Source organism: Hevea brasiliensis, chromosome 17 (assembly GCF_030052815.1).
Source record: "Hevea brasiliensis isolate MT/VB/25A 57/8 chromosome 17, ASM3005281v1, whole genome shotgun sequence".
Lineage (NCBI taxonomy): Eukaryota > Viridiplantae > Streptophyta > Magnoliopsida > Malpighiales > Euphorbiaceae > Hevea > Hevea brasiliensis.
The window spans coordinates 15221710-15235047 of record NC_079509.1 but is presented as its reverse complement, the minus strand read 5'-3'; the positions used below and the strand labels follow the sequence as shown (position 1 = coordinate 15235047).

The window sequence follows — 13338 nt, the reverse complement described above, 5'->3', positions numbered from 1 at the left end:
GAGGCCAAGAAGGCCATGACTCCCTAGAGAAAAATTTAGATATTTTCTTTTGATTTTATATAATATGATAATTAATGGGCTGCCTACAGAAGAAAGATTCTTGTTGAGATTAAGAGTGATAATAAGTAGGGCATTTATGATTTGAAATCATTCCAAATTCAACTATTATCACTTAAAAAATATCTGAACTCTTTTAATTTATATATTTTAATTAAAAATTCACATAATTTATAAATATTATTATAAAAATATATATTTTATATTTAATTAAATATTTATATAAATAAGTTTGGGTAACGAATATCCAATATATAAAATATTAACTTGACCCGAACCCATCATGGTTATTAAATTTTAAACCTGAATTTGTTCCAAATCTAATTATATATTATTCAAATACATCCTATTAAGGTTTGATCAGATCGAGTACCCATAAAAATCTAATCCTTTACAATCCTTAGTAAAGATATGATGTGACTTCTAATGCACTCGTAAAATGGATATTTATATTTTTAGTTTTCAAAGTATTTATTTTTAGTGAAATCTCATATCTTATATGTTGTACCTAGGGGTCCTAATCTATGTTTTGACGATAATAAATAATCAGTATGCTACTAACTTACATTGAAAGTGTTTGTATTAAGTTTGTAAGTTTTAAATTTAAAATTGTCAAATTTCTTCAAATCAAGGTTAAGGAAGAATAAGATAAGGAAATAAATATTTATGGAATATTACAATGTAATCTTTATTTATTTTTTTATATATATCTTGTGAGTCTCATTTAATTAATTATGTTGGCTCAAGTTTAGGTTATTCTAAATTTCTTAGTGTCTTTATGTTTAATTTTTCTTGACTAAGAGGGACTAAAATGAAATTTTTATTTTTGAAAAATGTAAATTTGTTTTTGAAAATGTTTTTATTAAAAAATTTATCAAATTAACTTTCTAATAGTTTAAATGGATAAAAAAATCAGAGTTCAGGTCAAAAAGTTATAAATTTGTGAATCTCTAACATCTTCGTATCTCTATCTTTAACTTTTTATTGATCAATGAGGATTAAAGTGAAATTTTTACTTTTGAGAAATGATAATTTATTTTTGAAAGTATTTTCATTGAAGAGTTTATCAAATTAGTTTTCCAACGGTTTAAACGGATCAAAAATCTGAGCTTTGATCAAAAAGTTATGAGTTTTTGCAACAAGTACTCTTGTTGTGCTTTTTGTCCAAAGAGCACTTCGGTAGCCGAAAGTAGCAACTTCGATAGTCGAAGTTCACTTATCAAATAAATGGTTTTTAAGTGTTTAAACCCATTTTGTCCAGAGAGCATTGTGGCAGCTGAACCTGGATTTCTAAAACTCGATAAAATAGAGTTTTTGGTGATTGAATGGCTATATTTGTATTTAATGCACCATTAACGGTCATTTTCTTGACAAAACTATAAAAATAGGTCATTTATGACTGGAGGAGATATAACAATCATTTTCTTTGAGAATTTATTATATCAAAAGATTTTTTTTCCTCTTCTCTCTTTCTAAAACTTGAGCTACTATAATTGATTATTGAGAGCTTGATGTTTAAGTTGTAATTTCTTGGTTCAGAGAGTTTATTCAAGGTTGTTGTAAACATTAATTGTCACTTGAGTGATAGAGTTTTAAATAGCTCTTGAATATAAAAGGATTTGTAAAATAGTAAGGGTTTACTCTTGTGGTGGTTATAAGGGGTTTATTCTTCACCTAAAAAAAAAATTTAGTGGATTTAACTCTCAAATAGGGCCTTGAGGAGATGACGTAGGCTTATGATAGCCGAATCTCTATAAAATTTCTATGTTTTATCTTCTTTTCTTTTTTCTTGTGCACTCTCTCTTAAAAATCCCCACCTATCCTTCAAATTTTTTAATTAACACCCAATTCATCCCCCTCTTGGGTTGCTACAATAGAACATTATAAATTTAAATCTTATTAAAAATTTACTTATATAAGTTTTTTTTTAAGGAAATAAATATTCTCTAAAAAATAAATATCATAATATTTTTATTTCTAATAATTAATTAATAAGTATTTATCTTATCAAATATCATGATAATTATTTTACTTATTATTTAATAGCTTGTATTAAAAATAATTTCTCTAATTTTAAATAAAATAAGACTTCATATTAAACTATATAATACACCAATAAATAAATATTTATATCTTTTAATTTTAACTGTAATTTACATAAATTTTAGGAAATTCTCAATAGCAATACACTGCAAAAAAATATATAATTTTTTACAAATTATTAATGATTAAATAATTTTTAAATTTGATAAATAAATTTTATAATAAATATTGCGCAAGTATTTTTAAATAAAAATTTTATATTTGCTTAAACAAAAAGTAAGTTTGGCTCTTAGGTCTTATGGCGTCAACAACCATTATAGTTAAGTATAATACACAGATAGTCATAAAAATTATTAAATTAATTAATGAGTACTTACAAACTTTAATTAATATAAAATTAATAGTCAATGAGATTCTTTTTTTTTTTTAGAATGTGAATGACATTATTCAATATGAATGATTTTCTTATATTTCTTTAAAAGGATGTGAAGAGTGATAGATTTGAATCCATTAATAGAATTATTATTTTTTTTAATAATAAGAACTATAAAATAAAAGAAGACTATTCTTGCAATAAAATATGATATATTATTTTTCATTAATGAACCTAAATTATAATATTTAATAGCTAAATTATATTAATAATATTTGTGATTAGGAATAATAATGAATCGAGTTTTTAAGAGTATTCACCGATTAAATTCTAATAAGACAAGTTTGAAATAAAATTCTAATAAAAATAATTTTTTATATATATAATTAATTAAAATATATAAAATTAAATGAATTTGAAGGATTAATTTTTATTAAATTAAAGATGAGTTAAAGTTTGAAATATATTATTTAAATTTGAATTCGATTTTCATAAATATCTTATCGTTGTCATTCTTATTTGCAACTTACTCATCATACTGTTGCAGCAATTAAAAAATTGTTTGGAATTGAAAAACAAAAAAGCTTTCTTAGGTAATCTCCCACTAATTTTCATTAGGTTTTTTTTTTTTTTGGTTAATTGTCATTTTGGTCAATTTTGAAAGATTTTGATGTGGTGACAACTGGCTTATTCCACATGTAATCAAACAGCTACATTGTCACATCTAGGGGAGAATTATCCAAACCTCTTGACATTATTTAATGAAAAAATTTAACTAATACTCATTAATTCGCTATAATAAGTAGGATAACAATGCCAAAAAATGTCGCTTTCCAGATGTTATGGGTCTATGTTGCACTGCATATTGCCATAGTAAATTGTTACTTCAAAAATACAAAACCAAGTAGTGCCATTATTATTGCACAAAAATTATAATATTTTACAAAATCAATTTTAAAAATATATTCATTGTAATATGGGAGGATATGAAGTTGTTATTCTCAATTTAGAATTAATGGAAAAAAAAAAATTCGGAGTAGAGAAGCTGGTTGAAGCCTCTTCCGCAGTTCCGCCTGTAACGCAGGGCAACGTTAACGGTCAAATTAGTGAGAAAAAGAAAAAAATTGGGCCACAATACAGAATTTGTTCGTTTATGGCCCATGAATTATGGAATGTTGATGAACAAACTATTTCATATTTCTTCCTGATAGAACTGGCCACGGACATGTTTAGGTCCGTTTTCAAATCGAAATCACCAGTGTAGTCAATTTTATTGTTTCGGTTTGAAAAAGTTTCAGGACAGTTTGCCATATGTATGTATTATCAAATTATAATAAATTTTTAAACATTATTTATAAATTAAAAAATTTAATCTTTAATGTAAAAAAGTTAAAACAGACCCAAATATAAACTCAAATATAAATTTCTATTGTTTCTTTCATAACGGATATGTACATCACCTATGTTCAAAGCGCAAGATACACACGTTCACCTCCTTCCAGATTCCAATTCATCCAACGATGTAAATTCATTGCCGTTTTGCCGGAGTTGTAAACTCACGACTTCTACATCCATGGCCTGCATATTGAGTGCATTTGCAGTCTGCCCTGCATTTGTATTAGAATGTGACTCCTCAAGTGCCTGAAAATACGCATAAGGCCCCCACCCTGAAATACAAAAAATAAAGCCATCTCAGGATAAAATTTTAGCAAGAATAGATTCTAACACAAGAAATAAGGAACAAAGAAGGGAGGGGAGGGGATACCTTCTTCACTATATGGGGGTGGGAAAAACTGCATATAGCAAAAAGCTGAAACTACCAGCCCTGCAACCAACCATTTATATGCTACGGATGTGAGATTTTGAGATGCATCAAGCTAGCTTTCTCTATTAGTGATCACACACAAAAACTGACCTAAAATAGCTCCAACAAACACATCCTGCCAATGATGCCAGTAGTCATCGACCCGTGATATGCCAACAAGAGCTGCAGCAAGTAGCGGCAAAAAAATAATGCATAATTTTGCCACATGCCCTCTGTGATCAAATGCTTTGATTTTGCCAGATAAGTAGAGAGACAGAAATCCTAATCCAGCAAAAGACCCTGTTGAGCAATTCTCATTTGCGTTAGATCATTTAATACTACTTGATCAATCAAGGTAACTATGGTCTGGTTGACAAGAATTTGAAAAATTCTCTAATCTTTTGAAAACTTAATTCTAGCCTTTTTAAAAGCTCAGAAACGTTAATAAAAAAAAGCACGAGGAAATCTTTAAACTTCCAATTTCACAGATTTTCATTATCAGTTGCCGCATAATTTTGCCTATACGGGAAAAAGAAACATAGATATATATCATGAGCTTTTGTTGCTTACATGAAGTATGACCACTTGGGAAACTCTTATGTCCTTCCCTTATATCACTTTCCTTACCGTGACATATTACATCTCCCCACTGATCATAGAACTAAACAAGGCAAAAAATAAAAGAATAAAAAAAAAAATGTATTCACACTTTTGAAAAATTGAAAAGGAAGGAAACAGTAAGAAGAGAGGAAACTTACTTCCTTTCCATCAGGAAAGCAACGCCAGAAGAAATCTGGCCGGGGTCGACCAACAGCATTTTTTATTGCATCCGTGATGACAGCAGTAATCAAAACAGAAAATAATAGGCCTACTCTTCAAACAAAATAAATACAAATCATCGAATAAAATCCTCACCTTAATATAATATTGCTTTCAGAATTCAGATCCAATAATTAATGATGCTTATAGAACTCACCTAAAATGCTGTGGTGCAAATCATAAACATCTTTCCTTCGAATGTAAAAGAAAATAAAAATAGCAATGGGCAACAGAACTGCATACAACTGATCATCAAAGGTAAAACAATACAATTAATACTAATCACAGTAGAGAAGAATGGAAAAAAAAAAAAAAGGGAAAAGTTTTCTGAACTCTGAAGAAATGAAATCTTGAACTTACCGGCACAGACCATGTAGGCACCGTGTTGTCTTTGAAAGGATATTTAAGGTCTTCCATCATATCCTTTCCGACGAACCGATAAAATGGATGGATGATGTATAGAACGATCTCTGTCACTACAAGGAGAAGTAATATAAGCCAGTCGTGCATGTGGTTCCTTGCAACTTTGGCTCCATGAGATCTAATGGTGTGTGCTCCGAGATCCACCTCCCTCATTCTGCCGTCCTGCTAGTAAAGGTTTATGGAAACATTCAAGTAACTCAGACCAGTGAAGTTGCAAAGACACCTAATTGGCTTGTGATTATAATTTATACACATAACATCAAACTTTAGGATATGCAGCCACATGAGGACGTGTCAAGAGTCCCTTCGTATATACAGGTGCTTAAAGTAAGAATTATCTCGAAGTTCTCTGTTTAAGACCCACATTGATGCAACACAATACATAGTCATCTTAAATGACAAAATTTGGACTTGTTTCTATTGGATACATCAAGAATTCTTCCAAACCTCTATCCAGCAAAGTTAACCCAGTTGGGTAGATCCTTTTTTTATCAACTAGAATTTGATTCCATTTGAGAGTACTTCAATATTATTTATTTTAAATGTATTGACGCCTCTCTGTATGTATAAGCTGGCCCGAGTAATCATAAATACTAAAAAAAATGCTTGTTTCTAACCTCAAATACTACAGATAAGTTAAATAGCTTGCCATTAACTTTACACTCTTTTTGAATATAAATTTTTGGTATATAATTGATGTTCTTTAATCAAACAACTTACTGAATTATTTGCTATAAAACAAATCCCAAGTGAAGATATGCCTGTCTATTTCTCAATCGCATTCTTCCACCATAATTTTATTGATTCTGTGATATGGCAGTTACAGTTGCTGACCAAGTCAACAAACTGATGATAAAAAACTGTTGGAGATATTAGATATTTATATCTACACTGTATATTTTTTGTGGTTATTAGTTTGTTGATATTGCTAAATAAAATAATTATCTTCTTATGAGGAGTTCGTAATCTAAATTATTAATTCTTAAAGCTAAATTATTTGGTAGGCAATCAATTAGTTTCCTGTTTGAAGCACTAAACCACTTTCTTTGCCGACACTGATAGTTATTGGTCCAAACTACAAAACAAAGAAGTCCCATTAAATCAAATTTCAAACTTTACTCCTCTTGCTCATATCATTGAAATACCTGAGGCTATGTTTTCCCTTCTCACTGGACGTCTCAGCGATACCATTGTAAGGGAGAAATGAACAAAATAGCCAGAAACTTGGCAATTAGATCTTGAGAAAAACTAGCTTCTACAAGTTCAGGGGATGACAGGATCATTTATTATAATAATAATATTAAAAATTCAACTAACCTGAAACAAGGCACGGAAATTCTGAAGAGAAAACCGAGATACCAAATTCCTCCACGCCATTGATTAACAAACGCAGCGGCAGCGATATTCTCTACGACAATAAAACGTTATTATTCTTCACGGTGTCACTCTTACTGAAAATAAAAGAAAAAAAAAACAGAATCTTTATCTCCAACAGCGAAGAAAAGAAAAGCAAAAGAGCGATGAACAAGACAATTACATGAAATATATATAGATTTTAACCAAAATATAAAAGCAAGAAATGCCCATTGATAATATCAATTACCTCAAAATTAAGATTTTCTTCACGGAGAAATTTGGATTTGAATTTTGAAAGTTGGACCCAATAACTAATTAATTATCTAAGTTTTCCACGGGGCATGGGCTACCGGCGGCTGTGTAAGATTTTCGCAGAGAGAGAGAGAGAGAGAGAGAGAGAGAGAAGCAGTTTTTGAACTGCAATGATTTTTGGCGCCGGACGGTTAAGATTTATAGATATGTGAAATCGTGTTGGACTACTTGACAACGGCTCTGTTTGAACTTTCGCAGCGTACATTTATCCGTTTTTAACGGCCAAAAGCGAAGAGCGGCCTGGTGAAACATCGATAACAACCCTTGGATTGCTTGGCCATTTCTGATTGGTCTGGGCTTGCGCGATGAAAGTGCCTGGAAAAGAAAAAATACGAACGACGTAGCTTCGTAGCATAGAGAAAAATAAAATTGGGGAAACGCGGCGTTTGCCGTTTGCAGCGTATCAAAAGTCAGATGGCCAGACAATTATAGAGAAATCGAAATGTTCGTTATAGTGTAGGTGGAACCTGCATGATAGTTGCTGCAATTGCAGAAGAATCAATCAGTCGAACGTTCGAAAAGCCTCATCTGACATCGGGGGTCCTCTACGTTTTATGACTTATGCAATTTTCTGTGGTCAACCTTTTTGTTCGGTTCCAGAAGGCTGCCTATGCATCTGTTATATCATCAAAATTGAACAGTCAGTTATTAGAAGTCCTAGTCTTTCAAATGTTCCATGCAATAAATTGAACAGTCAATGTCTTTGAAAATGTGATACAAATTTCAATTAAAAAATGAATAAATTTTAAAAAATAAATCAAACTTAACCAAATATTTAAATTCAATAATTTAATTATCATTTTGATTGATTGGTTTCATTTAAGAGCATTGCTAATATATATATATATATATATATATATATATAAAGTACAATTTTTAAAGTTTTTACATAAAAATTAAAAAAAATTAGATAGCTTTATTTTTATAAAAAAAATTAATAATTGATTAAAATATTTTAAAATGTAAAAAGATAATAAGAATATATAAATACATTAAAAATAATAATAAATAAAGATAAAATTTAAAAACCAATAATTAATACTTCTTCAATTTTGTAAAATGATAAATAAGTGAAAAAAAAAAGTTTCTAAAACTTCACTTATGTAGAGAAATAGATTAGATTTAACTCAATCTCAAAAGCTAGCTCAGGTATAGGAGGTTTACACAAGTTTCATATATAGTTTAAATATCTTATATCAAACTAATATAGAACAATACATCCTCTCACCCTCAGGCATTTTCAAGACCTAAACTATGGGTCGGACTAGTACTAGGATCTAAATCAACATAAGGCTCCCAAATTCCATAGTAAGTCTAACTCTTCTAGCCCAACCATAAAGTCCATACTCTATGTCCCAATTCAAGAAACTAACCACAAAGAGTCCGACCATAACTTGGACTATCCAATGGGAAGTTCTTGACTCCTCAACCTGTAATCACAAAATATATCCATTTAGGGAACTCAGCTCACTCTCATAATTCTCAACATAACAATTATATCATATGGGAGCTCAATTCCTTCATCCAATGTATATATTCATCCCATTTAACCATACATGCGTAAATATATGTTTACAATTTCAAAACAAATAATCTTTTACAATCTCAAACTAATTAAAATACTTCTAACACATGCGGAGTTCTAGATTTGTAATCAATACTATATAATACTGATATTTGCTGCTAATAGACCTGTGAGAAAGAAAGTAGGTTAATCACAAAACGAATTCTCCTGTATCCTAGAAAAAAAAAAAGAGTAAACAGGAGTAAGCGTTCGACTCATAGGTAAAACATTGATTTTAAATGCAATTCCTACAACTATCTAGTGCTAATGCATCCTTAAGGATGAAATGTGACATATATCAACATATTCAACAAAGTTCAAATAATATTCGCACAAGGAATAATTTGAAGCACTCACCCACCTGTGTGTCACATCAATCAAATATATATATAGGAGCCGATCCCCTACACAGCTCTCTTAATTCCAACCTCTGCCAGCGAGATCAACTCGAGCTAGATGTTCTTTTAATAATCTAAATGCGGGGGTCAACTAGATCAACTCAAAGCTGTACTCACCCTGACTTATCACAAAAAGGACCGGGCCCCAAGCAAGACTAACTTAAGCCGATTTGCCCATCCTACCCATATCCAGTACCACACCTCACGCATGCTAACACACGCATACAGTTCCAAATTACCCTCGGGCAACACCCACATCAATTTCATTAAACAATAATGCAACACAAAGCCTGTCTATAATAGCTATATACATATAATTATAATTGAATATATGAGTATGCCTTGTATGTATAATAATATTGAAATTATAAATAAAATCAATATCTACTTACAATACACCGAGAATCACTGTGGCGACTGAGTAGAGGAGGATGCTGACCGTGATCACTTAAAAAATTACATTATAAAGTTATCAACACTAACTCAAAGTAAGACTTTAAAGAGTCAAAAGACACCCTAATTTATGTTGAAAATTCGATATAGTTTTCCCTGCATCTATGACATACCCAACCTACAAAGTAGCTCAAATTATACTTCTAAAGTCACATATCAACTCAACAACATCACTTGGCCCCTCCTGGGTCATTCAATCCAGAAAAATCTCACACAGTCCGACAATTCAATTATAAGGCTTAAAACTGATATTTTGCAAAAGTCATTCAAACTAGCTCTAAAATTCTAAAATTTTGCCCAACGGTCCTTAACAATACTATAAGACTATTATAAAAGGAATCATAATTTTTTAACCACCCACAAATATTTTATAGATTTTTATTCTAAACCTGATACTAAGTAAATAAGGAAATTTATAGTTTGGATTTACCTACACCAATTCTGATACATGGAACACGTCCAGGGCATCTGAAAATAGTGGCAAGGATAGTAATTTAGACCTGTTTCTGAAGCGGCTTTAGCAGCTCTTCTGTCCGGCCTGAAAATGCAAATCCGAGCGCTGATGAAATTTTCACGAAGCAAAGGTACCTACGCGAAGCCCACAATGCTAGGAGTTAGAATATAATTTTTATGAAATTAAATAAGTTTATTTAAGGCTCGAAAAAATATTGTGAAGCCCGTGGGATCTACCGAATTTTTAGTGTAAGAAAATTTTAAAATTTATATCACCGCGAAACTCTCATCGAGTGGAGCACGCCAGTACTCTTGGAATCTCCGTGGGATTCCTAGTTTGGGAAAAATTTAGCCTAAAAATTAAAATGGGCTAAAACTTCTTGGGCTTAAATCAGACAAACCGTTTAACAAAAATTCGTGTTTTTAGTGTCTTTAAAAAGCTCTCAAAGTGTAGAAGGTGATTGAGACTATACCCTATCCGATTGGTGGCTGGATTAGCAGGATTTTGGCTAAGAAGTCAAAGAGTCGCGTGCTATTCGTGAGAGAGTTTCAAGCCGGATTTTCCTGTATTTAGGGTGGCATCCGACGACGGGGAGGAGGTTTGGTGGTGCTCCAGCGAGCTAGGGAAGGAGGGGAGGTGGTGGCCAACAGTGGGGAGGAGAGAGGAGAGAAGATGAAGAGAAAGGGAGAGAAGGTTGGGAGCAGGGGAGAAGGAGGGGAAGCAAAAGAGGACTATTCCAATTCAGCTCAGTTTGAATCGGTCAGTTCAATTCAGGATATTAAAATTTAAATTTTTACTCTACTTTGGAACCCAAAATGAGATTCGAAAATTTTTAAAAAAATTACAAAAAATTTAAAAAATTGTGTGGAGTCCAAATATATTTTTTAAATTTATCACGTGATTTTTAAATTAATTTTTAAAAACAGTTAAAATTTATTGTCTTAAGAAAATCAAATCCAATTTTAAAAATCTAAAAAATTTAAATTTAATTTTCATAATATTTAATAAAGTAAAATATTATAATTTACGTATAAAATAATTATTTAAAAATTATGGGTGTTACAGGCATAAACATCTGAAGCATAAAATTTACAGACAAACACATCTGTGGGTGATCTAACATTGAAGCAGGTAGGCTTTGATATTACGTAGAAAAATGAATTAGATCAAACACCACTTAAAAGTTAGCTCAAAGAGAGAAAGTTTGTTTAAATTTCACATATAACTTAAATGCCTCATCTTAAATTAATACGAGACAACATTAAGATATCCAACCTAACCATTAACTTGGAATGATCCTTAAATATTAAAAAAAAAAAAAAACTTGGAATAATGGTTTCTATCACTAATGACAAAATTTTGAAATATTAGTGCAAGTTAATAGGTATGATGTGAATTCTTCATATCATCATTATCCACTTTTTTTTCGTTTCTTCATTCCTATCATTTTCTAGTTTATTATGCCCACCATCTTTGTCTTCTACTTATTGCAATTAAAAAAAAAAAAAAAAAAAACAAAACAACTAGAAGAGATCTTATTGGAGAATCCCAAGGGCAACTACATCCACATATATGCAAGATTCTTAAGATAGATATTTGAATGGAACAGAAACTTTATTTTGAAAAATTAATTTATGTATAAAAAATATTTTTTTATTATTTTATTATGATATTAAATTAATAATATATACTTATGTAGTATTTTTACACTTTAATTAAAAAAATCTATCTAGTTATTGTATCCACTTTCTATATTTCATGCCACACACTTAATTACTAAATTATTAGCTAAATACTAAAAAAAAAAATTCTAAATTACTAGCCAATCAGGTGTAACTTTTTAAAGCAATTGATTTTCATTTATAGAACATGTAGATAAAGCCCAAAAGACCGAGTTAAGGCCAGTACCTATTCCAGGTATTAGGTTAAAGCCCACCATTGAATTTTGTTAAGAAGCAGGTGCCCACTCCAGCCCAATATTTAGAGAAGTTGTGCAAACTTCGACTTCAAGATGAAGATTTCAAAAGCAACAATGGAATTCAACTCCTCCATCATTGCCACTGGAAGATTGGAGAAAACCGATCAGGCTATCTCTTTATTGGCTTGATTTATTAAGTTTATTCTTAGATCAGAGAGACGTAATTATATTTATTTCCGTAATTAAGATTCCATGGAAATAGAGTTATAGAGATGATAATTGAAGAGCACTGTGTCCATGATTGTGATCTAAAAATACAAATTTAGAACAAAGGGAATGAAAAAGAAAGAAACCAAAGAAAGATAGCAGCGGAATTTCCCAGTTAACCATGAGCCCATGATCCCAGAAAGGTTGTGGCCTATACTGAATCCTGAATTTGTATTGAATGCTAAATTTCCAGGGACATATGCTTGATAATGGAATAAGATTCTCGACAACGATGATGAATTGAAGGAATATGTAGAAAGCCATTTGCTTTTTTAAAATTCCTGGGTTGACATTAATCTACACGTAATATTCATCATATACCTTTCCTTCTCATGTTTATAATGCTCTGATTTTATATAATGGGCGGCCTTTTATTCTTTAATCATTTGCATTTCAAGTGGTAACTGTGTTTCTCTCTCATTTGCAAAATATGGACATGAAAGAGGTAAAAGTTTAATCCATCCAAATATAAGCCGTTTGTATCAAATTCACATCATCATCGTCATCATCTCATATTAGAAATTATAAAGAGAAAATGAAGCATCCTGGGAATATTTTCTTTGTCCTGGAATGGGTGCTTTCCTATTTATATTTATATTTATACGAAATTTAGAAATTAATTGAGGTGGAGGTGGTGGTCTCCACTATCTCTGGATGCTTTCTGCAACTGCTTCTCTCACAGCAAATTACAAAACTCCAATCTGTCTCCATCTCTTACTATTTCTTGAGAGCAGCTCTTTCTTTTTCTTTTTTTTTTTTTTTCCTTTTCCTCTTGTTGGCATGCATCATTGTTAAAGAAAATCCCAGAAAATATTTTTCTGAACCATAACTCGTATATATAAAGGTTTCATACGATACTGTATTCGAAGTTATTCCCATTTATCTAAACGTATCTCCTGAGAAGTATCGAAGTATCTGGTTTAATCCCATCTCCGATAGTTCTTGCCGATACCAAAAATATTAAATATTTTAAGGAATTAAATGCTAAGTATGAAATATTAATAAAATAAATAGATAAATTAACAAATTCCACTCTAAGTAGAAAACTCGAGTTAAATTTTTAGCGAGAATAGCCACGAATTTAAAAGCATTAATTT

The 13338-nt window shown here is 30.7% G+C and overlaps 1 protein-coding gene across 2 annotated transcripts; it reads right to left on the bottom strand.

Annotated features, from left to right (window-relative positions):
• Positions 1–3880: 3880 nt before the first annotated feature.
• Positions 3881–7307, bottom strand: LOC110651655 (putative lipid phosphate phosphatase 3, chloroplastic). Of its 2 annotated transcripts, none has more exons than XM_021807049.2 (9): positions 7123–7307; positions 6837–6970; positions 5457–5681; positions 5254–5341; positions 5036–5145; positions 4848–4938; positions 4389–4577; positions 4239–4298; positions 3881–4140 (listed from the first exon to the last, which is right to left on the bottom strand). In XM_021807049.2, the coding sequence occupies exons 2-9, from the start codon at positions 6894–6896 to the stop codon at positions 3962–3964; spliced, it is 1002 nt and encodes a 333-aa protein (XP_021662741.2). In that variant the 5' UTR covers positions 6897–6970; positions 7123–7307; the 3' UTR covers positions 3881–3961. The 2 variants fall into 2 exon arrangements, with proteins under 2 accessions (XP_021662741.2, XP_021662739.2); XM_021807047.2 differs by having other exon boundaries at positions 5457–5684; positions 7123–7306.
• Positions 7308–13338: the final 6031 nt, after the last annotated feature.